Source organism: Triturus cristatus, chromosome 5_1 (assembly GCF_964204655.1).
Source record: "Triturus cristatus chromosome 5_1, aTriCri1.1, whole genome shotgun sequence".
Lineage (NCBI taxonomy): Eukaryota > Metazoa > Chordata > Amphibia > Caudata > Salamandridae > Triturus > Triturus cristatus.
This window is the reverse complement of record NC_140587.1, coordinates 950,556,314-950,582,544: the sequence shown is the minus strand read 5'-3', so window position 1 is coordinate 950,582,544 and position 26,231 is coordinate 950,556,314. Positions and strand designations below refer to the sequence as shown.

The 26,231-nt window shown below is 44.7% G+C and overlaps 1 protein-coding gene across 50 annotated transcripts in view; it reads right to left on the bottom strand.

The window, feature by feature from the left end:
• EPB41L3 (erythrocyte membrane protein band 4.1 like 3) overlaps positions 1-26,231 on the bottom strand; it is a 904,669-nt gene that overhangs the window by 302,046 nt on the left and 576,392 nt on the right. For all 50 annotated transcript variants that reach the window (XM_085606055.1, XM_085606026.1, XM_085606030.1 and 47 more), the window contains exon 9: positions 11,650-11,802. In XM_085606055.1, the coding sequence (XP_085462181.1) occupies positions 11,650-11,802 (153 nt within the window). The remainder of the gene's footprint in view (positions 1-11,649; positions 11,803-26,231) is intronic.

Genomic DNA, 26,231 nt, shown 5'->3' with positions numbered 1-26,231 from the left:
CAATGATATTAAAGTTACCAATCAAATGCTTTATGTGGAGGAGGTCTGGAATGAAACTTTCACTGCATAAGTGAATCACTGTGCCTTTCGGGAGTAATTCTGTTTTTCAGACATTATGGGTAATCATCAAAATGACTGAATGTGAATACCTAGTTATTACGTAGAGTCACTACAGGCGGGCCCTTCCAGATGATTAATAGCAATCATTTTTAGTGCTTCTTAAGACCAACATTTAGAAAACATGTAGAGCACAGTATCACCAAGCGAACATACAGCTTTTGTTTGTTATCAATTAACATTGCAACTCGTAACCATCACAAGCTTTAACGACATAGCTTTAATTGCAACACTTCATTATATGGTATAACACATTGGGCATCAAATTCATGGTTACGTGCAAAGTGTTCAATTTACATACTTCCTCTGGAGATTTGCATATATTCTGTGTAATGAGGTGCAAGTATGCATGGAAATGTAAATAACAAAATGGTTACTTGCCAGTAGGAGTAGTTTTGCAGCTTGAAAAATATTCTGGGTTCACATGCTACGCATTATTCTGCCATCTAGTGACTGACCCTAGAACTCTCCACTTGTAGTAGTTGTTTTTTTTCTCTTTTTAGGTCGAGCCTAAAGCAGCAGCGCGCATAAGCTGCTCGCTCTGGGAGGCATGCAGTAAAGAAGAATGGAGTGGAAGCTCTGCCCACCCTCCGCCCATGTTTTTAATAGGTTTGTGTCATTGTATTTCGTAAATGCTGCTGTCTGATTGACTATGATGCTTGTTAGCCCCTCCCTATTATGGCCATGTCGTCATTTGTACTCTTCCATAGCTACTGGCCCCTTTACTTAGAGTGTTACACAGTAGTGTATGTGTTATTTAGACTGTGAGCACTACTTTGTCCGTGCCTTCTCGCCCCCTTCTCCCCCTCCCCCCGCCTGCACTCGGGTTGTCCGTGTTCCCCTCCCGTTGTCCGTGATGCATTGCAATAGGAGCATAAATGCAAGTCTTATTGCATTGCAAATGCTTGTTTCGAATTTAAACTGGTTCCGTGTAACTATCGAAATATGACGAGACCTGAGCACTGTAGACTGTTTGAGAGAGAAGGCTGCCCTGGCATCTTCCCTGCTCCTGTGTGAGGAGGTAAGCAACGCTCATCTCCCCTCTTTGACATGCCCCCCGACCCCCACCCTCCTTCCGGTGCGTGTGTCCTTTTCTTTAGGGTGTTTTTCTTTATTATTATTTTATTCGGGTTTGTTTTTGTGGGTTTTTTGTTCAATGTGAACATGGCTATGCCTCGACCTTCCCTTCCCTGCAGAGCCCCATCCCCCAGCACCAAAAACAGCAGAGGATGAGGAGCAAGAAATACAGTAGCACCAGCTGCAGCATCAACTGCCCCAGCAATAACAACAGGTAATGCAGGAGCGATGACGTCAGTCTTTATAGAGGGGAGCACACTGCATCAGAGCCAAATAGAAATGTAAAATGAATCGCCAGAATACATGCAGTTCGTGCAGGCATGCCAGCATGGTGGCAGCAGCTGCTTTAGAAGGAACAGAAATGGACCATTAAAATAAAGAATAGATGAAGGTCGTGCAGGCGCCAGTCTTCCGGCCAGGGTGACGTCAATGTTTATAGTGCATGGAGAACACGCTGCATTAGAGCCAAACAACTCTACCAGTAACGTCCAGAATTAGTGCATGAACGCCCTTGTCAATATTTATACAGTAAGGGGGGCACACAGCACTAGACCCACACAGAAATGTAACTTAAAAATGGTAACATTCAGAATAAATGCAGGATGTGCAGGTATGTCGACCGAGACACATCAGCTGCATTACGAACAAAGAGAAATTCACAGCAGTGTTTATAGAGCACGAGAAAGACTTTGCATTTAAACCAACCAGAAGTCTACTAGGAATCTTCACAATGCATAGGGGGATGTGGGAACAATGACCACCGATTGTTGAGCGAGGTGTAGCATGCATGCTGTGATAGAACCGGGCAGAAATCTACCATTAGCGTGCAGAGTAAATTCAGGTCTTGCCACCATACTGACACCAGTGTTTGTGTAGCGAGGCAGGCCACGCTGTATTAGAATAAAGCAAAAGTGCCAGTCATATTCAGAATAAGAGTAGGTGGTGAAGGCATACTGACATCACAGTTTGTAAGGGAACACGTTGCATTGTACCAATTAAAACAGTTTATAATAACTGCATGCAGTGCAGACTGGCTGACATGGATGCAAATAGTATTGGGGGCACACTACTATTTACCCAAATATAGATCCAAAATTAATAATCTGAATAAATGCAGGTCATGCACACGTCAGTGCTTATGGAGCGAGAGGAGCGCACTACAGTGCAACCAAACACAGATCTAACAGTAATGTTCACTGGAAGTGCTTGTTGTGCAGTTACAGTGACATCATTGTTTATGGACCGATGGGATCATGCAGAATTATTATCATATTCATATTAAGATGCAGGTACAATGACATCAGCCCTCATAGGGCAAGGGGGGCACGCTGCATTTTTTACATTAGTGATTTGTAAGGATTGAGCAATGTCAGCCATAAATACAGGTCATGCATGGAGGGAGACCACAGTAGGTGCAAGGGGGAGCACTTTACTTTATGACTACATATATATATATGTTAAGCAATGATGGACAAACCCAATTTATGTGTGGCACAATCACTAGTAGGCAGTGTTTGGAACCCATTGGGTTTGTTAAAAGACCCCTCAGATCTGGGTTTGATCCATCACCTAGGACGGTCCTAGGAAGCTTGTTTCCGGTCCAGGGAAGGCATGGCTTGGCAGTTCGGGCTGGACTGTTCACATGAGGCACAGGGTCAGACTGATTTGCATATGGCCATATCTGAACTGGGGTGGCAGAGTGGGATAAAAAACGGTGATGGATCAAACCCAGATCTGTTGACTGGGTGTGAGTGTTTGATCGGTTCTGATGCTCCGTCCATCACCACCCCCTTTTATACCGCTTTGTTCGCCACTAGTTGGCAGGGTATGCTCAGACGTGAGTCCCTTGCTCACTTTGCCACTGGATTCAGGCAGGCCTGGCTGAAGACGGCTGAAATGCCAGAAACCGGTCCTAGGAAGCTTGTTTCCGGTCCAGGGAAGGCTTGGCTTGGCAGTTCGGGCTGGACTGTTCCCATGAGGCACAGGGTCAGACTGATTTGCATATGGCCATGTCTGAACTGGGGTGGCAGAGTGGGCTAAAGAATGGTGATGGATCAAACCCAGATCTGTTGAATGGGTGTGAGTGTTTGATCGGTTCTGATGCTCCGTCCTTCACCAACCACTTTTGTCCCGCTTTGTTCGCCATAAGTTGGCAGGGTATGCTCAGACGTGAGTCCCTTGCTCACTTTGCCACTGGATTCAGGCAGGCCTGGCTGAAGACGGCTGAAATGCCAGAAACCGGTCCTAGGAAGCTTGTTTCCTGTCCAGGGAAGGCATGGCTTGGCAGTTCGGGCTGGACTGTTTCCATGAGGCACAGGGTCAGACTGATTTGCATATGGCCATGTCTGAACTGGGGTGGCAGAGTGGGCTAAAGAACGGTGATGGATCAAACCCAGATCTGTTGACTGGGTGTGAGTGTTTGATTGGTTCTGATGCTCCGTCCCCATCACCACCCCCTTTTGTCCCGCTTTGTTCGCAAATAGTTGGCATGGTATGCTCAGACGTGAGTCCCTTGCTCACTTTGCCACTGGATTCAGGCAGGCCTGGCTGAACACGGCTGAAATGCCAGAAACCGGTCCTAGGAAGCGTGTTTACGGTCCAGGGAAGGCATGGCTTGGCAGTTCGGGCTGGACTGTTCCCATGAGGCACAGGGTCAGACTGATTTGCGTATGGCCATGTCTGAACTGGGGTGGCAGAGTGGGCTAAAGAACGGTGATGGATCAAACCCAGATCTTGAATGGGTGTGAGTGTTTGATTGGTTCTGATGCTCCGTCCATCACCACCCCCTTTTGTACCGCTTTGTTCGCCATAAGTTGGCAGGGTATGCTCAGACGCGAGTCCTTTGCTCACTTTGCCACTGGATTCAGGCAGGCCTGGCTGAAGACGGCTGAAATGACAGAAACCGGTCCTAGGAAGCTTGTTTCCGGTCCAGGGAAGGCATGGCTTGGCAGTTCGGACTGGACTGTTTCCATGAGGCACAGGGTCAGACTGATTTGCATATGGCCATGTCTGAACTGGGGTGGCAGAGTGGGCTAAAGAACGGTGATGGATCAAACCCAGATCTGTTGACTGGGTGTGAGTGTTTGATTGGTTCTGATGCTCCGTCCATCACCACCCCCTTTTGTACCGCTTTGTTCGCCATAAGTTGGCAGGGTATGCTCAGACGCGAGTCCTTTGCTCACTTTGCCACTGGATTCAGGCAGGCCTGGCTGAAGACGGCTGAAATGACAGAAACCGGTCCTAGGAAGCTTGTTTCCGGTCCAGGGAAGGCATGGCTTGGCAGTTCGGACTGGACTGTTTCCATGAGGCACAGGGTCAGACTGATTTGCATATGGCCATGTCTGAACTGGGGTGGCAGAGTGGGCTAAAGAACGGTGATGGATCAAACCCATATCTGTTGACTGGGTGTGAGTGTTTGATTGGTTCTGATGCTCCGTCCATCACCACCCCCTTTTGTCCTGCTTTGTTCGCCAATAGTTGGCATGGTATGCTCAGACGTGAGTCCCTTGCTCACTTTGCCACTGGATTCAGGCAGGCCTGGCTGAAGACGGCTGAAATGCCAGAAACCGGTCCTAGGAAGCTTGTTTCCGGTCCAGGGAAGGCATGGCTTGGCTGTTCGGGCTGGACTGTTTCCATGAGGCACAGGGTCAGACTGATTTGCATATGGCCATGTCTAAACTGGGGTGGCAGAGTGGGCTAAAGAACGGTGATGGATCAAACCCAGATCTGTTGACTGGGTGTGAGTGTTTGATTGGTTCTGATGCTCCGTTCATCACCACCCCCTTTTGTACCGTAATTTCCTTCCAGGCCATGAAGACTACTATTCCTCTCCCCACGGCTGTTGTGTGCAGTGGAGGGCTCTGGCTTTAAGTCACTTGCTTGCAGGTGCCACGTCTCTGGGTGGCTGTCCCCTGCTTCTTGCTCATCTGCGAGAGGCTGCCTCTGTGGCATTTGGTATTGCCACTGTTGCATCTGTACCTGTGCATAACTTGCATGCTAGAAAATGGTGTGGTGCGATGGCTTAGAAGCCACTCTACCCGTAAGTCTTCTTGTGGGGGTATCCCTCCTTCTGAGCTGACCTTTAATCTGCACGGCTCCTATCAACTTTGCCGTATTGCCCTTTTTTTGTCACTGCAGTGTGTCATCTACTGCACCACCAAACAGGTTTTCCCTATTGAATGGCGTGTTAATGATGTTGGCCTGCACTCATTGTTGGGAGCCTGAAACCTATAGCCAGGCATGCCTCCTCAATGTTATTCCTGACATCAGATGTGTACTTGCTGTGGCAGCAGTGTGCAGTGCTGTTTTTGAACATTTGTTTGCGATATTTTTTTCCTCCTCCACAAAGAAGCTCGCCCTCCTCTAGTACTCCTCTGATAGGTGTTTCATCAGTTCTGACATATCCTCCCAGTGTTGGTGGACATATCTGTTAAGCATAGGAGTAGAATTCATGATGTGCCTTTGCATACCCCTTTCGACCTTCCACCCTACCATTTCTATTCTTTTGCTTTCTTTATCAAGGGGTGGCTCAGAAGTAGTTGGCGCATTCACTCTTTTTCTACTTGTGGCTACGATGAAAGCGTCCACCACGGCGCATTGCACTTTATGCAAGTAGGATCCTTCAGGAATGTTTATATTTCTTCTCCACCCTGGGTGTCACTGACCTTCAGGTAGCTGGCCCTTTGAAGGCTTCTCTCCTGTGGTCTAGAATGCTCAGAAGCATTGGCAGGTACTCGCTTTCGCTTTGTGAGGGTAGGAGTGTCTCAAGCAGAAAACATGCCTGTGACTTTTCTTCCTTCAACTGGTCCCCATAGGAGTCTGATACCCTCTTGACAATTTGATTGTGCATGGCAATGCCATCCAGAGGTGAAGGCCTGAACAGATATGTGTTTGCTCCCTCTTTCAGGTAATCGGCCTTGAGGTCCTGCCATCGTTTTTCAATGCATTTCCAAGCCCTCTATGCTGAGGACCATGCCTTGTGATTTAGGGTCATCTTCATCATAGAAGATTTCTTTTTCCTCTTCCTCCTGTGTCTCTGGAGTCATTGGGGGCTCCCAGAGTCTTTCTCCTCCTATACCTTTTCTGTCAAGGTCTTGATAGGATATGTAACTCTCGGAGGACGGTGTCGATGTCCTTCTTCTGAAGGATCACTGCTATTTTGGACTCAAGCTGTCTCATTCTGCTCTTGATTTTGAGTGTGCGTTCTTAAGGTCTTCAGCATGGTTCCCAGTCGTTTTTTTTGGCATCGACATCTTGGTTGCTAGTGTTTCAGACATGGTCTTCATACACTTGTCACGACTTCAGTCACCCTTCAATGCCAGCGTCTTTTTAGAGTCTCGACCTCCTGTGATGTCCTTGGGGTGGTACAAGAGGGGCTCTTTGGAGCTTGACTTGCCTTTGGTAAGAAAGATTTCAGCACCGAGACAGTCCTTTGGGTTCTGCAGTCAGATGTTCTCGGCTTATTTGCCTCTTGTTTTTTCATGCTTACCTGTCCACCCTTTTCTTTGTGTTTCTTGTTCTGCTGCTCAACGCTGATGACCTCCTTTATGATGTCCAAGTCCTGTCCCTTGGCTCTTACGACAATGTTGTCCTCCTTCTAGCTTGACAGCCCAAGGGCTCTCAGGGTTTGGGTTTCCTTCTCCCATTACGTGGTGTACTGTGCCTGCATTTACTTCTCCCTTGCTCTCAGCATTTTGGGATTCAACTCTATGCAAGACTTGCAGCCCTCAGTGTTGAGGTCTCTCAGTAGACAGCGATAACTCTGTCCCTCTAGGCACACTTGTGGTAGCACTTTGGGTAGAATCGGAAAAGTGTGTTCTCTATCTCCCTCAGAGCAGGGTAGCACCTGCCTGCACATTCTCCGGACTTCTCTTGTTGGCCGCCAATGAGTCCCACTTACTTTGGTGTCTTTAGGTCGAAAGCTGTGGATTTCTTCTACAAGTCTCCCTTCCTTCTTGTACAATTATGTGTTTCCCTCTAGAATCTTAAATTTGCTTAGACGATCCCTCGTTTTCTATCTTTCGACATTTAGACAGCTTTCAGTAATGCTTCCAGACCTAATGGTGGAAAAAGGTATGTGAAGATGGCAATATCACCAAGGGGCATACAGGGCAGGCGTCTGACATCAGAAGAATGTTGAACAAGGCACTAAATGGTGAAAACAGTTGACGTCCAACAAAAAGAGAAACAGGAGCAAGAGAAAAGGCTATTACACGATGAGAGTTGCACAGCCAAGCTCTAGGTTGAGAAATAATTCACAGCATGTGAAGCCTGAAAATTGTTCACACTGCAAAACTACTCCTACCAGTAAGTAGCCATTTCGTTATGTAGAAAGATTCATGCTGCAAAAACGTAGCTTTCTATGCAAAGGTCTATCTCTAAACTAGTAGATATCCTGCAGAGGTAAAATGAACCAGATTACATTTCCATTTGAGATAAAAACACCTTATTTAGTTGTCTTTTTTTCATTTTAGACCTTCATGAAGTCTGCATGTGTTTGTGTGTCCTGTACTTCCATTTGAAAAGCTTGTTAGCCTTTGCAGTTACTAATTAGAACTGTGTTAATTAGGGGGTGAAATACAACAGAACATTTTATTAATTCCCAGAAATCTACACAATTGGGATGTATGACGTTACAACGCATGCTGTTACAACGCATGCTGTTACAACGAAAGTTTTACAACGCGAGTGCATTGACAACGCAGGACATTACAACGCAAGTCTTTACATCGACTTACACTAGATGGCGTGCTAACATTAAAAAAGTGTAATTTACTATTCCAACTTCAGTCCACGGAAGGTGTTGGGATAGTAAACTACACTATTTAAGCCGGGTCTGGTGGCTCAGTGGACTAATGCGTCTGCTGCAGGGGCCTGTGTTCGACCTCATGGTCACAGGTTCAAATCCCGGCAGGTCCACTCAGCCTTTCATCCATCTGAGGTCGATAAAATGAGTACCATTGAGTTGGGTAACAATAAACATCTGTTATTCAGCGCCAAGATACCCGTAGTGGTGAACGTGCGCTTTACAAATACACGTGTTATGTTATGTTAATGTTAGCACGCCATCTAGTGCAAGTCGATGTAAAGACTTGCGTTGTAATGTCCTGCGTTGTCAATGCACTCGCGTTGTAACAGTTTTGTTGTAATGGTAGTGCGTTGTAAAAGTTGCGTTGTAAAGGTTGTTCCCCACACAATTGTGTATGTTTTCTCTGCCTTATCAGCCCACAAGACACACTCCTCACCAAGGGACACACATTTTCACCCCTTCCTCGATCTTAGCATTGCAGATGATCACAGTGCTAGATTTTCCACTGTATTTGCAATTTAGGATGACTTTTTTGTTCTCCTAAATTGAACTTAGGTTTGCCAAAACAAGTTTGTGAATAAGGCTCAACAGCATCTTGTCAGAAGCAAATGAATGCATCAAGTGCTGGTTTGTAAGTTCTCTTGTTTACATCTGTTGAAGAAGCTCGGATTCAAGCTGTGACCACCAAATATCAAATGGGGTAAAGGAATTACATGTGCATGGTGAGACCATCAAATAGCAAATGAGGTAAAGGAAATGTGTATGCAGTTTAATTTCAAAATCATGTAACTCGTCATATAAAACTATTCAAGCCACCTTTTATTAGTTTAACAATTCACCACTCAAACGCTGCAAAAATATAACCCGGTATTTGTAAGAAGAGCGAACAAATAACTCCTAAAGGTCTCAAGGTGCTGGGGGCCGTCGGGGAGATTAAGCAAGCTATTGCCCAGAGTCACAGGGTGCTGGGCTGAACTGCTGCTGGAGCGGGGGAATCGAACCATGAGCCCCGTGTTCCGGAGTCAGCTGCCCTGGCCATTGCGCCACACCTCCCCCTGACCTTGTTTTAAATTACAGAGCTCATAGCAGTCCATTTTAAGGTGTTTCATAATTTTCTCAATTACTTTTCAAATACGACATGTGTCTTTACCTGACAGAACTGTACCAGTTATCTTCTCACACGCTTTCCACTGTAGATAGCTCAAAAAATCTAAAACAACGCTTCCCGATCAAATAGTCCTCCCTATAGTTGGTGGCAGAGCGGATGGGGTGAAACCCCTTACCATCACCACCATTTTCTACATTCTTTTTTATGCCATTTTTGTCTGCCCGTTATACTGCACTGATTTGTAAACAATGTTTTTCCTCCTTTGGATGTGTTCTAGGTGAATTTACAGTGAATAAGTGCTTCCTTGATGGAATTACACGATTGCTTCCATTACGCATTAGAAAACGTGGGCAGACAATTGCATTCTGAGTGCCTGTGAATGGTAATTGGAAATGTACGTACAGAAAAGAGCAAATTATTTAGTTGGAAAAAGAGATGGTGAACGTTCATTTGTAGTAGGCAAACAACTGTAATTGTGCTAATCAGACTAATGCTGCAGTTGATTGTTCTGAGAGGAAATTTTTCATGACATGTTTCTGATTACTGAAAGGTATAACCGGCTTGGTATGTGAGGAGTGACCTTTTGATAATGATAGATGGTCTATGACATTATTTGCTTTCCACCGTCTTGTGGGGGACCTGTAATGAATAATGTGAAAAGATACATGTATTGCTATATGTTTGTAATGGTATTTGCAGATTGTCAGCTGGCTTTCTTTAAAAACCTCAAAAATTATTTTAAAAAGATTTGGAAAAGGTAAATTTGAAATTTGACCTGGTTTGTCAACCATCTGAAAATGCTGCACATCTTGCACAAATGAGCATTTCTAAAGCGCAGCATATCACTAAAATACATTGCTCAGAACACCAACACATATGTTGCATATCACTAAACCACTACCGTTTCCATTTCCCAACAGAGAGTAATTTCATGATTTATTTTGTCATGTTAGTAAAGGATTTGCCATCCATCATTTGATCACTATCATCGCGTCTTCCATAAAAATGTTTTATTTTGCAATGAATACTCTACTCGATTTAGGGTATCTATTTCAGGTTATTTATGATGACGCATTCAGGACCAGAACGGGACAAGCTGCAAATTACGTTACAAGGTATATAGGTAGGTGTAGGCTATCTAGAGTTTCAAGAAACGATAGAAGACTGCAAATGTAAAGAAGGTGATGTGTGATTTCAGATATCTAAATTACAGCAAGAGTACATTTTGTGACTCTGCAGTGAATGACTGACGGGCCAGCCTAGCAGGCGGTGCAAAACAAATTAGGTACTGCGTAAGTTCTAACACGGAAAATCATTTGATGATCAAACTGTTTTCTTTGTCCCAATCGATTATCAAGAAGGAAACCACTCGGGTCAATTACAGTCTCTAAAATTATTTTGCTATGAACACAAACTGATGTCACAAAGTGACTTTTCCGGTGATATAACGATGCTGTACTTACATACCCTGCCACGCTGTTGTGTTATGTGTAGGTTAATAGTTTATGGGGAGTAAAATACTCTCAAATTTGAAAAATATCTGGGCTACTGTGTCAACGTCAGCACAAGAGAAAGAAGTGTTTTCAATTTTTTTTACATAGGTTGTATAATTTTCCTGGGCAGCTGAATCACTTCATCAAAATAAATCAAAAGAAAGGTGACTTGTGTGGTAACGATTCCCAAGTGATTATGTGATGGTCTAAATTGACACCAAATGGGGTAAAGTGTTGTATTCCTTAATGCATAGCACAAAAACAATTCTCCTTCATAAAATTCAAAGTAAATCTTCAGACAAACTACTTGGGGGTGTCTAGCCCTTCTCTCCATCTCACTGAATGAACCAGCAGCTCCTGGATTATATGACAGCAGGTTTGATCTTAGGAAGTTGGGCACCACCCTGTTGTTAGTCTCCGGAATGAATAGCTGCTGATTGACACTCAATGTACTAAGACCAATACATTTTGTGGCAATTTGGAAGTTATTTGAAGGCTTTGTGGCTGAACAAAACAGGGAAAAGGCATGTTCATCAGACTAATAGTCCAAGATACGGCTGTATGCATCTCACTGCGAGTGCTTTCAACCACATGGCATAAGGAAGCACTGCACAACTAAACCCAGGGCTGAAACCTTTCACTGTGGAGAATTTTTCTTTAGCACAAATGTGAATTAGCATTGTATTATTATCATTATTTTAGATGCTCTCTCAACCATGGAGATTTTGGAGGTGAAATACGAATGGTGAAGGGGAAAGTCTTATGTGTCCCCTGGCTGTATAATGAACAAAGTATCGCAGTAACACTCAAGGTAGCTAATTCACCGTCTCTGCTGTAAACAGAAGAAAAATACACTTGGAAAGTCTTGCGCTTTGAGACTCGAGTGATTTTCTGATTAAAGCGTGGGCAGTGGCGGAGTGCAACCGCTGAGCACGTTTGACAGGTCTCTAGTTAAACCTCCTCTGCTATATACTCATAGTTGAACTTTCCATGGATTTGTAACCTGGAAACAATGAGGTACAGTATTCACACTGGAGTACACTTACTTCTCCCGGTCGGATTTTAATGTAGAAATTGTTCCTTTTGTATGAAATCTTTAGAACCTTCGGCCAGGCAAACCGGTTTATTCGGAGTCTGTCGCGATATATAAGGAGACCGCTGGCGCACACGCCTAACATGATTTCCACTCCTTCAGAGTCCTGGGAAAGGAAACAAAAATTCAGAAAAGTTCACAAAAATTCAGAAAAGTTTTCAGCTACAGCCCCTTCAAATTAAATACGTTTTACCCCAGCATTTTAAGAGTAATGTCCTCGATATAATACCAAATCCAAAGTCACTGCCAGTTCAAGTGCAAATTAGTTCCAATGTGAATTCTGCCAAGGTATCTGAGGTCTATATTTAATTACCATGGCATGCACGGCGCATATCTGTTACTTGTATGGCCCTGCTGTAAAATCCTTAGTCTGAAGGGCCTCTTCACGTGGGTCTGTAGGTTCTTGTTGGCTCTAGTTATTGTGACAGGACATTTGAAAAGATGGTTTCGACAACAATGTCTTGTTGAGATTTAAATAGGTGTGTTTGAGTGTGTCTAGGGGTGTAGTGGACTGACAGAGCACATAAGGTTTATCAGGCTGAAATGTTATTACAGTTAGTTATTTGTTTCCAGTATTATAGTCAGGTTCACTGAAATTAGGTGGCAGGGGAAGACCACATAATACGTCAGGGTTGGCTAAATTATGCGGCTTAAACAGGCAAATTACGTGGCGTTCAGTAGCACAATTTGTGGCAGTACAACTTCACTATTTTGACATTTGTCATATGTTAACACTGTAAGCACTTGTTTCTATCAGTTTAACACCAACATACAGCAATTAGCAACTGAAAGCTGTCCTGCCACTGCACAAAATCACTGCTTATAATTTTTCACCAAACTCTACTAAATGTAATACATTCTGTTACAGCATACCTTTAAGAAAGTTATATTACATTAGAGGTATAATTACACCTTATATTTATGCAATATGTTTACTTGGTCGGGGTTGTGTCAATGCAACAAACGCTTCTGTTTGGTGGCACATTATCAGCCCTTACACATGCTAAAAACAGACAGATGGGCAGGTGCTAGCTGCGTAATAGCAAGTGGTAATTGGAATGAGGGTCACTGTTATATATTCCCAGCAGGGTTCTAAGATAAATATATGAATCATCAAAAAGGGAAGGGTGTAAGTTCCAAGCAGTAGCCCTCACCCATGACAAGGTCACTTCAGATTAAACAAGCACAGACCTTGGGGCATAGGTCCCTCGAGAGATCTAGAAGAGTAAAGTACAATCTAGAATTTAGTCGGATTCCATAACTAAATGTATAAATATAAGTATATAGAACAAATAGGCCCTCTAATGTTAGATGAGATGTGATACACAAGAATCTCGAGAGCCACTCTGGCATCAGGACACTCATTTGCAATACTACACATATAAAACCCCAAAAGGGCAGCACTTGTATAATTTATGGTGAGCTCAGAAAAATACTGTTCTTCCAAGATAGTGTTAAATGACTGAATAGTGGGATAGCTGATAATTATTCAGGTGCCAGGTGTTTCATTAAAACATAGCAGGCTTGAATGACGTCAAACGGGCGCGCTATTTTCAAGGAATGGAGATAGTTACTGTAGGCCCAGAATAGACTTAGAGAAAAGAGTGAACACTGAAAGCTGCTTAGGCTTCGTGTTTGCATCTATTGGACACTTTTTGTGAGATGGCTCAGGTGCATTGTGGAAGAATACACAAGGTTCATCAAATTCCAGAAACCCGTTTGTTGTACTGCTGAGGGAAAGCGTGAGTCGTGTTTACTCATTGTGTGTTTTTAAGGAGTGTACATGTGCTTTGGACTAGACAACTTTCAGGCCATTTTGGTGAGCCTCATGGCAAGCAGGGACTATCGGGCCTCGGCCATGAGGGGCTGGGACATTTGCCTATGATGTCCCGGGCCGGTCCTATTATGGCTCGGCAAGCTGGTGCTGGAGTGAGGTTTTCCCTAAGAATCGTATACCTCCTCCATTTTATCATTTTGAATTAAAACGAATAACTGATTAATATTAATAGTATTAATGGTTTGCTGTGTTTGATTAATCAACATTACTAATTAGAAAATACACGTGGGAATTGCATTTGCATGGCCTGATTGATACGTAAACTAATTTTCGTACGCATACTAATGTCAGATATTTAGAATTTGCATGTTATATGTTGCTTTTGTGATGTGATTTGTGAATCGTGCTTTAAATTGTGAGTATAAACCGCAATGCGTGTTGCTTTTGTTAGATAAATACACACACAGAGGGTTTAGTAAGGGAATAACATTTTAATAGTCATTTCCATGTATTAATTACGTTTTGTGTCTCTTTGCTTAAGTTGACCTTTCTGGAGTGGACACAAAATGGCTGCCATCCCTATTTTGACGGACAGACGAGATACAGAAGTCACTGAGTGAAGTGCGCCTGCGCTAAAAGATGAGCAACAATAACCTCGTCCTGACCCCAGGCAGACTGTACTCGTGAAGGTCGCACCGGGAGGAGTGCCAATCCTCAAACAATGGACTTCCTTAACCTAAGAACTGTTATAATTGATGACACCATGGACACAAACCCGTATGGGAATGAACATACCCTGAATGGACTAGAAACTGTTGCAAATGTATTAATAAATTGAGAACTACATCTAATGAAACATTGAACACGTGAGAACCAGGAAGAATGATCCTGGTTCAACCAATCGGATTTGTTCTAAAACATGTATTGTAACATTTCGTTGTTGATTTTACTATAAAAGAAGTAGACGAAAGAGGGTCATTAAGCTTGTTTTCCTGACGTTATGCTGACGGAGAGGACGGTGACACTGCTGGACAGCTGCTTGCCAGAGACTCTGACGAACTGATCAGATGCCCAATTAATTTACGAACTGATTGATCGATTTATGGGCATAGAGACGAAAGATCTGAATTTGACATAGAGGACGCCATTTAGCCAGATTAGGTAAATATGCAAATCAAAATATTGAATGCTTTATGATTTCCTTATGCTTTAATTAGATAAACTTTTCAATTCATTTTAAACTGTGTCGGGTTATTATTTGAAGTGTATTGATGTATATTGTTTAGAAGAATTAGGTGTCGCTTTTCCCAGCAACTAAGCTGATCCATGGCCTATAGTATGGGAGGAACTGCTAGGTTATAAAGGTATTGAGACCCTGGTGAGGTAGGGATGAATAGGTGAATTTGTTATTACTCATCAGGTGATTGGTGCAAATCTTCCTCCCATTTTTCCAGCGCATGGAATAAGAGAGAAAAAGAATTTCCCCTCTCTCTCGAGGACCATTGATCTAAAAGTAAGAATGAATGATTGGTGTTATGGGCCCCACCAGTGAATGAGTGAATGAATGTGGTTGTTGAAGAAGATCTGTAGTCTGTGACGTAGCGAGGGGAATTTTGGTATTCAGCGCTGGAGCACTGGCACAAGCCCTGAAAGCAATGGGGAGCAGTCCCAAGCATCACAGGGCGGTAGTGTGTAAGTGCGTAAACTCAGAACTCAACAATCACCCAGCAGCGCAATAACTGATTGCTCAACACAGTGGTTTACTTTAGAAGAACTGATATTAGATACCCAAACAACAGGGAACTTTGGTTACTGCGCCTTGGATTCTGCCCATCTTACCCCCTTCCTAGGTGCCCCCTCCTCTAGTGACTCAGCAGGTCTTCCTATATCTTTAGAGAGTCCTTTAGGCATGTATCATGGAAGAGGTGTGCCGCCGCGGTCAGGGCGACTGACTCCGGCATCTGGGGATCACAGTTCGATCCCCGGCGCCAGATTAGCCCAGCACCATGTGACTCCGGGCAATAGCTTGCTTAATCTTCCCGACGGCCCCCAGTGCCTAGAGACCCTTACGGGTGATTGTTCGTGCTTTACAAATGTGGATTATTATTATCATGCGTGTGCTTTAGATTACTCTTTTCAGTATGTTAGCACGCTGTTTTAAAGACTTCACTTTGGTTCAGAGTCTCCAAAGGGCAGGTCTCAGTGGTTACTTTTGGTGTGCAGTAGGGACCTGTAGCATGCCTCTCTCTTTTCTCCCATTTCTGGGAAGAGAGGCTCCAGCAGTAAGCTAAACTTTTGATCTGGGAGTGCTGCAGTGGAATACAAAATTGAGTGCCATCACCAAATGTTCTCTGAAACGAGAACCCACTCTCCAGCAGGCCCCCAGGCCACCAGGGTTAAGCTGTTTCTGGGATTCTCTGGGCAGGTGAACTCTCTAAAGAGCTGTACCTCCTGCAAGGTTAGCAGGGTCCTTCCTTTTTTTCAGAAGGGGAGGCTAGCCATATAGGTGCTCAGGCTACAGGAACAGTAGCTTCCAGCAAGACAAGCCTTCAGGTGATGTCCCCTCACTTCTAGGTAGTTTCCTGGTAAGCAAACACCATCTCAAAAACTAAAACAGTTCAAAAGATGAGGGTTCAAGGGACAAATTTTAAAGACCACTACGAATTATATCCCCTAACAAACTTGTTCTATACCAAAAAATCCTAGGGTCTAATCACATATCACTAGTAAATGTGAAACAAAAATACTCCCTAAGTAAGGATGTATCTGTAAACGACAATAGAGGAGTGCTCATGGGGTCATCTAAGGGCAGATCCCTTTAAGGACGTAATCCCTCACTCACCATAGGTGACTCAGCCCTGTTATTATTGGCTGCACGTTTCAACGATTGTTTAATCAATTTCTTTGGGTAATGTCTCACCAACAATTGATTGGCTAAATCATGTGCATGATCTTGGTACTTAGCCATTGTGGTACAATTCCTCTTAATACGCAAGAACTGACCAAAAGGTAGATTCTGGCGTAAGGCTTTAGGATGAAAACTGTCAAATAGTAACAGAGAATTCTTAGACATGGGTTTCCTGAACAATTCAGTGCTTAGACCCGCATCTGTCGGAGAAATTGGAATATCAAGAAATGGTAAGCACATTTATTCCTTGCGCTGCGTTCTCACTCACACGTCAGACTCGTCATAGGTGGGTTTAGGATACCCAACTTACTCCATTAAAACATCCCTGAGCTCCTCCCTCACAGTGAGGGGGTTGTAGCCCTCAAAGGAACTAGGTGTTTCCTTTGGGAGGAGAGTCCCTATGATGAAGCATGTCACCTATGGTGAGTGAGGGATTACGTCCTTAAAGGGATCTGCCCTTAGATGACCCCATGAGCACTCCTCTATTGTTGTTTACAGATACATCCTTACTTAGGGAGTATTTTTGTTTCACATTTACTAGTGATATGTGATTAGACCCTAGGATTTTTAAGCAAACACCATCACCAGATGTCAATAGAGAGCTCATTCCTTAATATATAAGAACTTGGAACTGGAGCAACATGAGGGTCAGTGGCTCGCACCTTTATACAGGCAAAGAATAATAGAGATATGGGTTTCCTGTCTGCACTTTCAGAATAATGTTGGGGTAGTTCTTCTTTCAAGTGTCCCTTTCAGGCTGCTCTCCAGATACAGCCTTTGTGTAGAATGATGCTCCTCCCAGCAGGGTAGTCCCCAGCCTGGAACACCCGCAAAAAGGCACAAAGAGGTGTGATCTTTCTGCACCGGGCTCTCAAGAGCCATACCGAACAATGATCAAGGAAGAAACAAAAGGCTGGCCTCACCTAAAGGTGTCCCTTTCATCTTAAGGAACAGAGCCTGCAATCCCTCTCTTCACCCCCACCATCTACCAGATGGCAGTGTTGCAGGACTACTCAGCAGCTCCTCTCAGCAAAAGATATAGCAGAATTTTTAAAGAAGCCTTTTCTCCGCTTTCCCCACTTCAGTGTTGAGGTATTCAACTTTAGGAATGTAGGGAACACACTGCACTGTCTGGGAAAACAATCTCACCTCCATCATATCCACTGGAACAGTCCAGGTGTTTCCAAATGGAACAAATAGACCACTATTACTCTGGCTCACTCATACATACAATAAATGTGCTAGGCCAAAAACAGGCATAATACACTTGGACAAGAAAAAACGTAAAAGTGATAGAGGGTCCAAGGGATTTTATAGACCCAACACGGACTAAGTCCCCAACTACATAAGATCAAAAAACAATGAAATAGTCCGAGGTCTGATCTACCAGTAGCCTATGCAGGAGGAAGATCACTGGACATAAATATTATCACGAGTCACCACAAAAGAGTATATAGAGCTAAAGAGTAAGAAGACCCTTGAGATCGGTTGGATTCCCAACACTCACGACTGTGATCATTGTCATCATTTGGCTACCTTCCACTAACCCTCTTGATCATAGAGGGAAATCAGGTGGATAGTATCCTCAAATGGGGTGTTATAGAAAGAGTAGAAGATCACTCTGGATGTGTGTGTAAACCTAAGAATCAGTGAGTGAGTATGTAGTTATTGGTGTTGGAGTGTCTATGGTTTTGAGAATGGCAGTCTGTAATTTAGAGTGGGTGTATCAAAGGCCACCCCCCTTCCATTTTGGAAATACATTTTAAAATAGGGGTCAGGCCCTGGGGGATGGGGTCCCCAGGGCCCATAAAATAGGAAAGGAAAGGGGGCCGCACAGCTCCACTTCTTAAAAAAAAAAAGACCGGCATCGCCAAGGCCCCGCCCCCTCCCAGCAACACTCTGCAAACACGCTCTGTGGTGCGTTTTAAGTTGGGAAATTAATTCCCCTTCAATCCTGAGGGCCCCTGGGGGCCAACTAGCCCACCAGGTACCTCCAGTAAGCGCCACAGGGCTGCATTGCAGAGAGGTGGTCCAGGCCAAGCCCCTTTTTACACCTCTCTGCAACGCAGCTCTGTGGCGCTTACTGGAGGTACCTGGTGGGCTAGTTGGACCCCAGGGACCCACAGGATTCAAGGGGACTTTATCCCCCAACTTAAAACGTGCCACGGGGCGCGTTTGCACAGTGGTGAAGGGAGAGGGCGGGGCCTGAGGTTACATGTGTGCAAACATGCCCTGTGGCGCATTTTAAGTTGGGGAATTAATTCCCTTTCAATCCTGAGGACCCCTGAGGGTCAACTAGCCCACCAGGTGCTTCCAGTTAGCGCCACTGCGCTGTGTTGCAGAGAGGTGGTCCAGGCCATGCCCCTTTTTACACCTCTCTGCAACGCAGCTCTGTTGTGCTTACTGGAGGTACCTTGTGCACAGTGGCGGCTCCCCCATTGGGGCGTGGGGGCGTTGCCCCACTGCTTTCTCGCGGTGCGAGAAGGCAGAAACATAAATGGTAATAACTACCATTTTATGTTTCTGCCTTCTCGCATGGCGAGAAAGCAGAAGTGCCTGGTGGGGGTGGGCGGTCCTGCTCGAGGGCAGGGGGGGAGTGGCTTGCCCACTGTTGTGGATACTGACTGTTTGGCCGGCCTGGGTGCCGACCAAACAGTCAGTATGCCCAACAGTGAGCAAGCAACTTCCCCCCTGCCCTCGAGCAGGGCCGCCCACTCTCCCATTTTCTCTATGCAGGCTGCTGCATGCTGCTGCACGCATCAGCCTACATAGAGAAAATGGCCCTGGTGGGGCACGCTCCGCTTCGCCTCACGCTTTGTGATTGGCGGAGGGGAGGGAGGGAGGCTGGCTTTCCTGGCTGGCTGATGACGTCGCGGCGATGAGAGCTGCCAGCAGAAATTTGAAAAGGCAGCAGGACGTTAGATGGCGGGAGTCGGACCCCAGAAGCTGAGGTGAGGATGGTAAGTGCTAAACCTTCCTTTCATTACGATTATGCGTTTGAGTTGCACATTACCAAAGCTCGCTTAACGTGAATCCTTTTCAAGTTTGCATTTCTGAGCGTGACGTGTTTTAATATTTTCCACTTGAAAGTTCTATCAGTACAAGAGCTCGTACCTCTCACTTGGAGGGCATGTTTTCCTTCCTACAATGATGCCTTCGGTACGCCCGAACCTCAGAACAAGAAACGCGCGGGGTGGAGCATGGAATGTGGCCTCGTGCCGCAGGAGAGCCAGGGCCACGCAGCGCGTGCTGGGATGCGGAAGAGCGGTTACAGGCTGCAGTCACTCACCACAGAGAGATTCACTGTGGGTGGTGCCCGTACACTTTGAAGATCAACGGGTCGGGAGGCTTCAGATCCAGGCAAAATATGTTTGCTTTTTTTCTTTCAGGCAGGAGCAGTTTGAAAAGTACAGTGGCAGCTGCCGTGAAAGCATTTTTTAGGGCGATCAGATGTTGTCAGGTGATTCTCTGTTGAAAGATTGGGCTCGGCAGCAGTTCTGCTTGTTTGAACGGTGCACTTGTCTGTGCTTATGCCAGAAACTCGTTGGCACTTGGCATGCGTTACTTTATATATCTTCTGTTTGTGCCAAGGTTCCTAGCAAGTGGCACTGAATAGAATGTCTGCATTTTGGGAAGGTATTATTTTTCATTTAACACCGATGCTACTATTACGCAGCTTTAAGGAAAGGTGCAAAACTGTGAATATACAAACATTTAAAAATGATACGAGGCATCTTAGAATACAGTAAATGCCAACAAAGTGTACATTTTCACGGCGTACTGCGCAAACTTGACCCGAATCCAATCAGGTTTCAGAGCGCTTTACATAGCACCAGTTACGTTACATGAGGACACACATACATTTTTTTGTTGGGCACAGGGAGATTAAGTGATTTGCCCAGAATCACAGGATGTTTGGCGTCATTAACAAGACTCGAACCCAGTTCCCCAGGTCTGAGGTCAAGCGCCCTAGCCGTTAGGCCAACTCCTCTCCCAACAGATGGTAACAGCACCTTCAGTTCCCCTTACCCTGGGGGTGTACGCAGTGGTTCAATTGCAAATGTTATTTCATTTAATAAAAGGCCAATATCACTGTGTTGTAGAGAGGAACTAACCGATGCTTCGCATTTTTCTGATCAAATCTATTCCCTTCTTATTTCCCTTATCACGTTACCCCTAACTGTGCTTAATGACATTGAATGCCTCTTTTGTGATGCTTCTCTTGGATTTAAATGTGTGCCAGACCAAATTATAAAAGGTACCATTGTGAACACAATTAGGTCAGTTTAAGGAAGGAGTTGCAAGAACTATTTTAAATTCTCGACCCCAGGTCTAATTGCACATAAAATAGTTTTGTTTTGAAATGCCTCTCTTTTTTTCAAAGTTTTCACTGAGGAGACCTGCCCCGTATCGGTCGGGTTTGCTCGCTTGGCTTGCTTGTGATGTAACACTCATCCCCAACTTTTACGCCCTACTACTTTCAAAACTCACCAACCGCCACTGCTTGTGCACTAGTTGGACCCCAGGGACCCTCAGGATTGAACGGGACTTAATCCCCCAACTTACAACGCGCCAGGGGGCGCATTTGCAGAGTGGTGGAGAAATGGGGCATGGCCTTTGTCTACCTCTCACCAATCCCACTGCGTGGGGCTTAATGGAGGTAAAAGGTAGGCTAGTTGGTCCCTAAAGGACCCCAAGCAGTGAAGGGGACTTCAATCCCCATTCAAGAGCGCGCCAGGGAGCGCGTTTGTAGAGTGGTAGGCAAAATGGGCGTGGCCTGGTACGAGTACTTACCTGTGCTGCTGTGTGGGACTGACTGGCGGTAATAGTTTGGGAAGTTGGCCCCCAAGGATGTCCTTGGGGGCCAACTACCCCTCTTGTTACCTCCAGTAAGTCCCACACAGTTGGATTCCTAAGACGTCTTCGGAGGCCATGGCCCCCTTTCTCTACCACTCTGCAAACGTGCCTCGTGGCAGACTACGGGATGGGGATGAAGTCCAATTTAGTCCTGAGGGAGTTTGGGGGCCAAGAATCCCTCCTAAGCAGCGGAATTCCTGAGCGTTGGTTGGACGCCCAGCACCCTTTCTCCACCACTCTGCAAATGCGACTACTAGTTAAAGTAGCATATCTCTGCACCTCTGCCTTAGAGGTAGTTTTAATCCCCCTGCCCTATTATGTACTATGGCCTTACAGAGGAGGTCATGCGAATCACAGGGGTACCCCAACGCATAGTGTTCCCTAGTGTATGTAGGTGTTTTCACTGTATTCTAAGTGTCCTTTAGCATAGCGCTGGCTCTAGGCCTAGTTAGTCAGAGTCAGTTACCACCAGTGCCCGTCTGAAAAAGTTGTGGGCACAGGATGATTTTGCAACAAGGCCTCTTTCTGCTCCTCTGTTGGTTTTTTCTGCACATGTCTTGCTTCTTCCTGCATTTTCATCTTCTTTGTGGACTTCTGTTGCTTCTTTCTGCATTTCTTTTGCTTCTTTCTGTGCATATTTTCTCCTTTCTTCACATGTCCTACCTCTATAGGCATAGTTAGAAACTAGCATTTAAAAACCTTTGAAATTCACTTAAAAAAACACAGGTTTCAGGCACGTTATAGTTAGAAATTAGCATTTAAAAAACCTTTCAAATTCACTTAAAAAACCATAGGTTTCAGGCACGTTATAGTTAGAAATTAGCATTTAAAAAACCTTAGAAATTCATTGAAAAAACCATAGGTTTTAGGGAAAGTTATAGTTATTCGGACATTTCACTCGTACAAAACCAGAGAAATTCCCTTGTTATAGTTAGTTCAGCTAACTATAACTCGCGCCCCCGCATGCACTGCTGATGACGTCACATATTACATCACTCATGACATGGTCAGTGACATCACTGATGACATCACTGATGACATCGCAATTGACATCACTGATGACATCATCCGTGTGATAAATTGATGCATCTTCTCACACCCTAATATAACCTTTGATAAACCCACTCTAAATTACAGACTGCCATTCTCAAAACCATAGACACTCCAACAACAATACCTACATACTCATTCACTGATTCTTAGGTTTACACACACATCCACTAACTCACCCATACGGTCACTCATACTTATGGTCACTCAGTACAGGACTATCATATGCACTCATACAACTATATAGACACTCACACACCACCAGTCATCCATAGAGGTACTCACACACCTAGTCAGTCATGAAAATAATTAATCACGCTGCCATTTACTCACCTATAAAATTATACACACACCAGCTCAATTACTCGTACAAATACTAGCACATTCTTACGCTCTTATACAATCACTGGTACAAATACACACTCATCCATACAGCCACTCTCACAATCACACACTCTCACTTATAGCCATTTATATACTCAAACACACATATATACTGCCTTTCACATATGTAGTTACTCACACGTGTACCACTGAGATATGCATTCACTCACTAACACACCCATACACACACTCACCCACCCATACAGTCCATCACAGATGCACTCTTGAAACCATGCACCCAGTAAATCACCCACTCACACATCTATGCACAGAGTCACACACACCCCACCCACACAAACACTCAGGCACCCATACAGATACTCAGACAACCAATCAATAACCCATATAGACACTCAAGTAGCTATTCGCAAACCCATGCAGCCGCATACACACCAACAGACAGACGGATACAGACATTCACACAGTTTACTCACTAACCCATGCATTCAGTAAGATAGGTTTAATCACTCACTTATAGAGTCAGTCACGCACCTACTAAATCATCCATTCAGACACTTATACACCCACTCATTCTTCAATACTGTGGAAATATGGATTTTTATGGTCAGTTATGTCCCCTATCTTGGACCCCAACAGTTCTATGTGCATGTCACAAGTACCTGTGTGTTCCCTCCAGTTCCAGTTATAAAGACGCAAACACATGTGCGTCCACCGTCAACATGTCCTCTGTCAGATCCGCCATGAATAGGCCGGATATTCCATTCCTAAGTATGAAAAGCCACCGGCTTTATATGGTTCACTTATGCCATTTTACAGTCCAGGCAAGTAGGCCCTGATTCTGTCATCAAACTCTTCTTGCCTTCTGCCTCTGAAAGCTCCAGTCTGAGCCTGCATCTGTGACCATGAACTTTGTCTCATTCTCTGCGCGGCTCACGAAGCCTGACATCAGCCTATTCTCTGCCAAGAACTGTATTTCACCTTCGAATTATCTGCTTCCCCCTCAGCCGATGCATTCCTGCCTAGTAGCTTAAGTAAACATTCTTCCAGTTACCGAGCAAAAGGCCGGCTTCTCTGTCCTCATGCAAGTAATTCATAGCCTTGTTACCATGGAATATTCCTACCCCCTCGCATTTAGTGTAGACACTTAGACGCTTGTACATGCACGCACAGTCAGTATAGAATAGATTCTGTCCGAGAGTCCTTCTTTTATGGATAACATAGTTCTTTAAACATAGGATGTTAGATATGATTTGGGATTAGGTTGACTTGACCCCCCAGACTTCTTGTCTCCACATGTAGAGCTAAATGTCAAGTCCCCTTCACCCCCTAGTTACACGTCAATTACACGTCAGACCGCTGCGCGCGCATCCATGCCAAGTATTATCTTATAGATCCACCTATACATGACATCACAACCAATTATGTTCCTTTTTTCGCCTTATTACACCCATTTCTGGTTACGCAGAACAACTCGTCATTTTCCTTATCAATTGTTACGCCTACTGCATTTACTTCATTGTCATGTATGTACTATAAAAGTCATTTCTTGTCAATAAAGTGTGTGCTTCACTTCCTGAACCTTCGTGGTGACGGAACATTGGGAGCAACCGATTATAATCGAATTAATGGAATAAAGCCCATTCCGAACTTCTAATACCACGGATTCTGCCTCTCATTTTATTGAGCTATTTTACTATGTTCCTGTATCAAATTCAGTCCCGGTAAAGGAGAAATATTTACCACATGATGGCGCCCGAACAGGGACACTTTCTCATCTCACGCGCCGGCGGTGCGTTGCAGGCCCGGTCTCCTGCCACAGCTGGACGGACAATAACGCGTACCAGCAGGATTTCCTGTATCTCCCTCCGGTCAAGCGGGGGCGACTGAGACTGCGATCAACACCCAGACGAGGCGGTGAGAAGTGCGAAGTATCCCGACCAGAGCCTAGCTGAGAGAGCAAGATCCGAGGTATACAGAGACCCACCAGTCCGAAGTCAAGCCCAGTGTCCGACGAGTCGAGTCGAGTCGAGTCCAGTCCGGTTCAAGTTCAAGTTACTGAGGCCTTCCGTTTCCGAAGCTACCCGGTGAGTACCATTGCTGGGGAGGCATTTCTGACGTGCACATAGGTTGTGCCGGTCAAGACGGGTTTGGGTACACAAATCCGGTCTGCACTGTTTTAGCAGTGTATCTGTACTGTTTAGCAGTATATCAAGTATTCCGAAGTATTCCGAAGTGTCTAGTTATTGTCTAGTTATTGTCGAGAATTAAGCTTGGTGATTAGTTATGCAGACGATCATCATTGTTGTTTCAGTTAAAGGTTTAATGTTTAATGTTTAAAGTGTTTAAGTATGTTCTGTATATCGTGGTATGAATGACTGTTCATTATCGTGTTTATTGTATTAAGTCTGTTCAAATTCAAGTATCAGGTCAAAATCAAGTATAAGGTCAGTTCTCAATATGCCGCTCTTTTCGAAATTAAGACAGATCACTACCAGAAAAGGGGTTCTCGAAGAAGCCGTCCCTATTCCTCCTAGGGACACTCCAGGGCACTTTATGTATCACAAACATGGCTTAGACGCTATATTATTTCTTGATTTATGGGTAGACTATACCAAGGGATTACCAGAAAGTCAGAGGTGGCCCACAGCGGGGACCTGGGATGCAGAGTGCATCATGAAAGTCGAGGAAGAGTTATGGAAAAGGAAAGTCAGACAGTCACAGAAAGACGCCGTTGAATTATGGCGTAAAGAATCACATAGACGAACAGAAAAAGCACGTAGACAGGAAGAGAAGAGTAAAGAGAATTCCAATAAAGTTCGAGAGAATCTATTAATTGAGGAAGGTATCCGAGTGAAATCAGAACAAGTAGACAGACAAAGAAATGCCCTTATGAATGGTATGTATCCCCTTCTGGCCGAAGGATTACCTAAGGCTACTCCAGAAACACCAAAAGACTTGCCAACCCCATTGTTCCCAATAAAGGTACATCCTAAGGGGCATCCTAGAACCGCAGAAGATGTTTTTCTTTCCTCATATTTAGATGACGCAGCTCCCGAGTATGCTAATTCCGCCCCACATAGACCGCATACCAGGGAGGTTCAACGCCAAGATCCAGTGCCCGTATCCCTACAGCAACAAATCGAGTCACAAGTTCCGGCAAGCACATCTGTTTCTGTATCCGCTCCTACAGCTACTTCTATGGCTGTGTCCACACCTGTAGTTGCTGTGTCACGTTCGACGAATCCTTTTACACCCGACGCCCCAGATGGGGCCGCGGGAGGAGCTACCAATATCTTTTCTACGCCACCCAGAATAAATAAACTTACTTTTCAAGAGTCAGCGCATTCACGTACACCCAAACTCCTTAGTGTCCGTGCGCTTAAGGAACTTCTTATAGATTGTAGATATGACCCGGTGCCTGGAAAGGAGGACGAAATGACCCTAGCATCATTGCGTATCAGACGAGCCGCAGTGTATTTAGCGAAGTTACCAGGAATGACTGCGCATCTAGATAATATATATCATTTTGTCCAAACAGGGCGAGATCCAGAATGTATTTACAGAGCTATGGAATACCAGAAAGTAGAGATACAGGGGG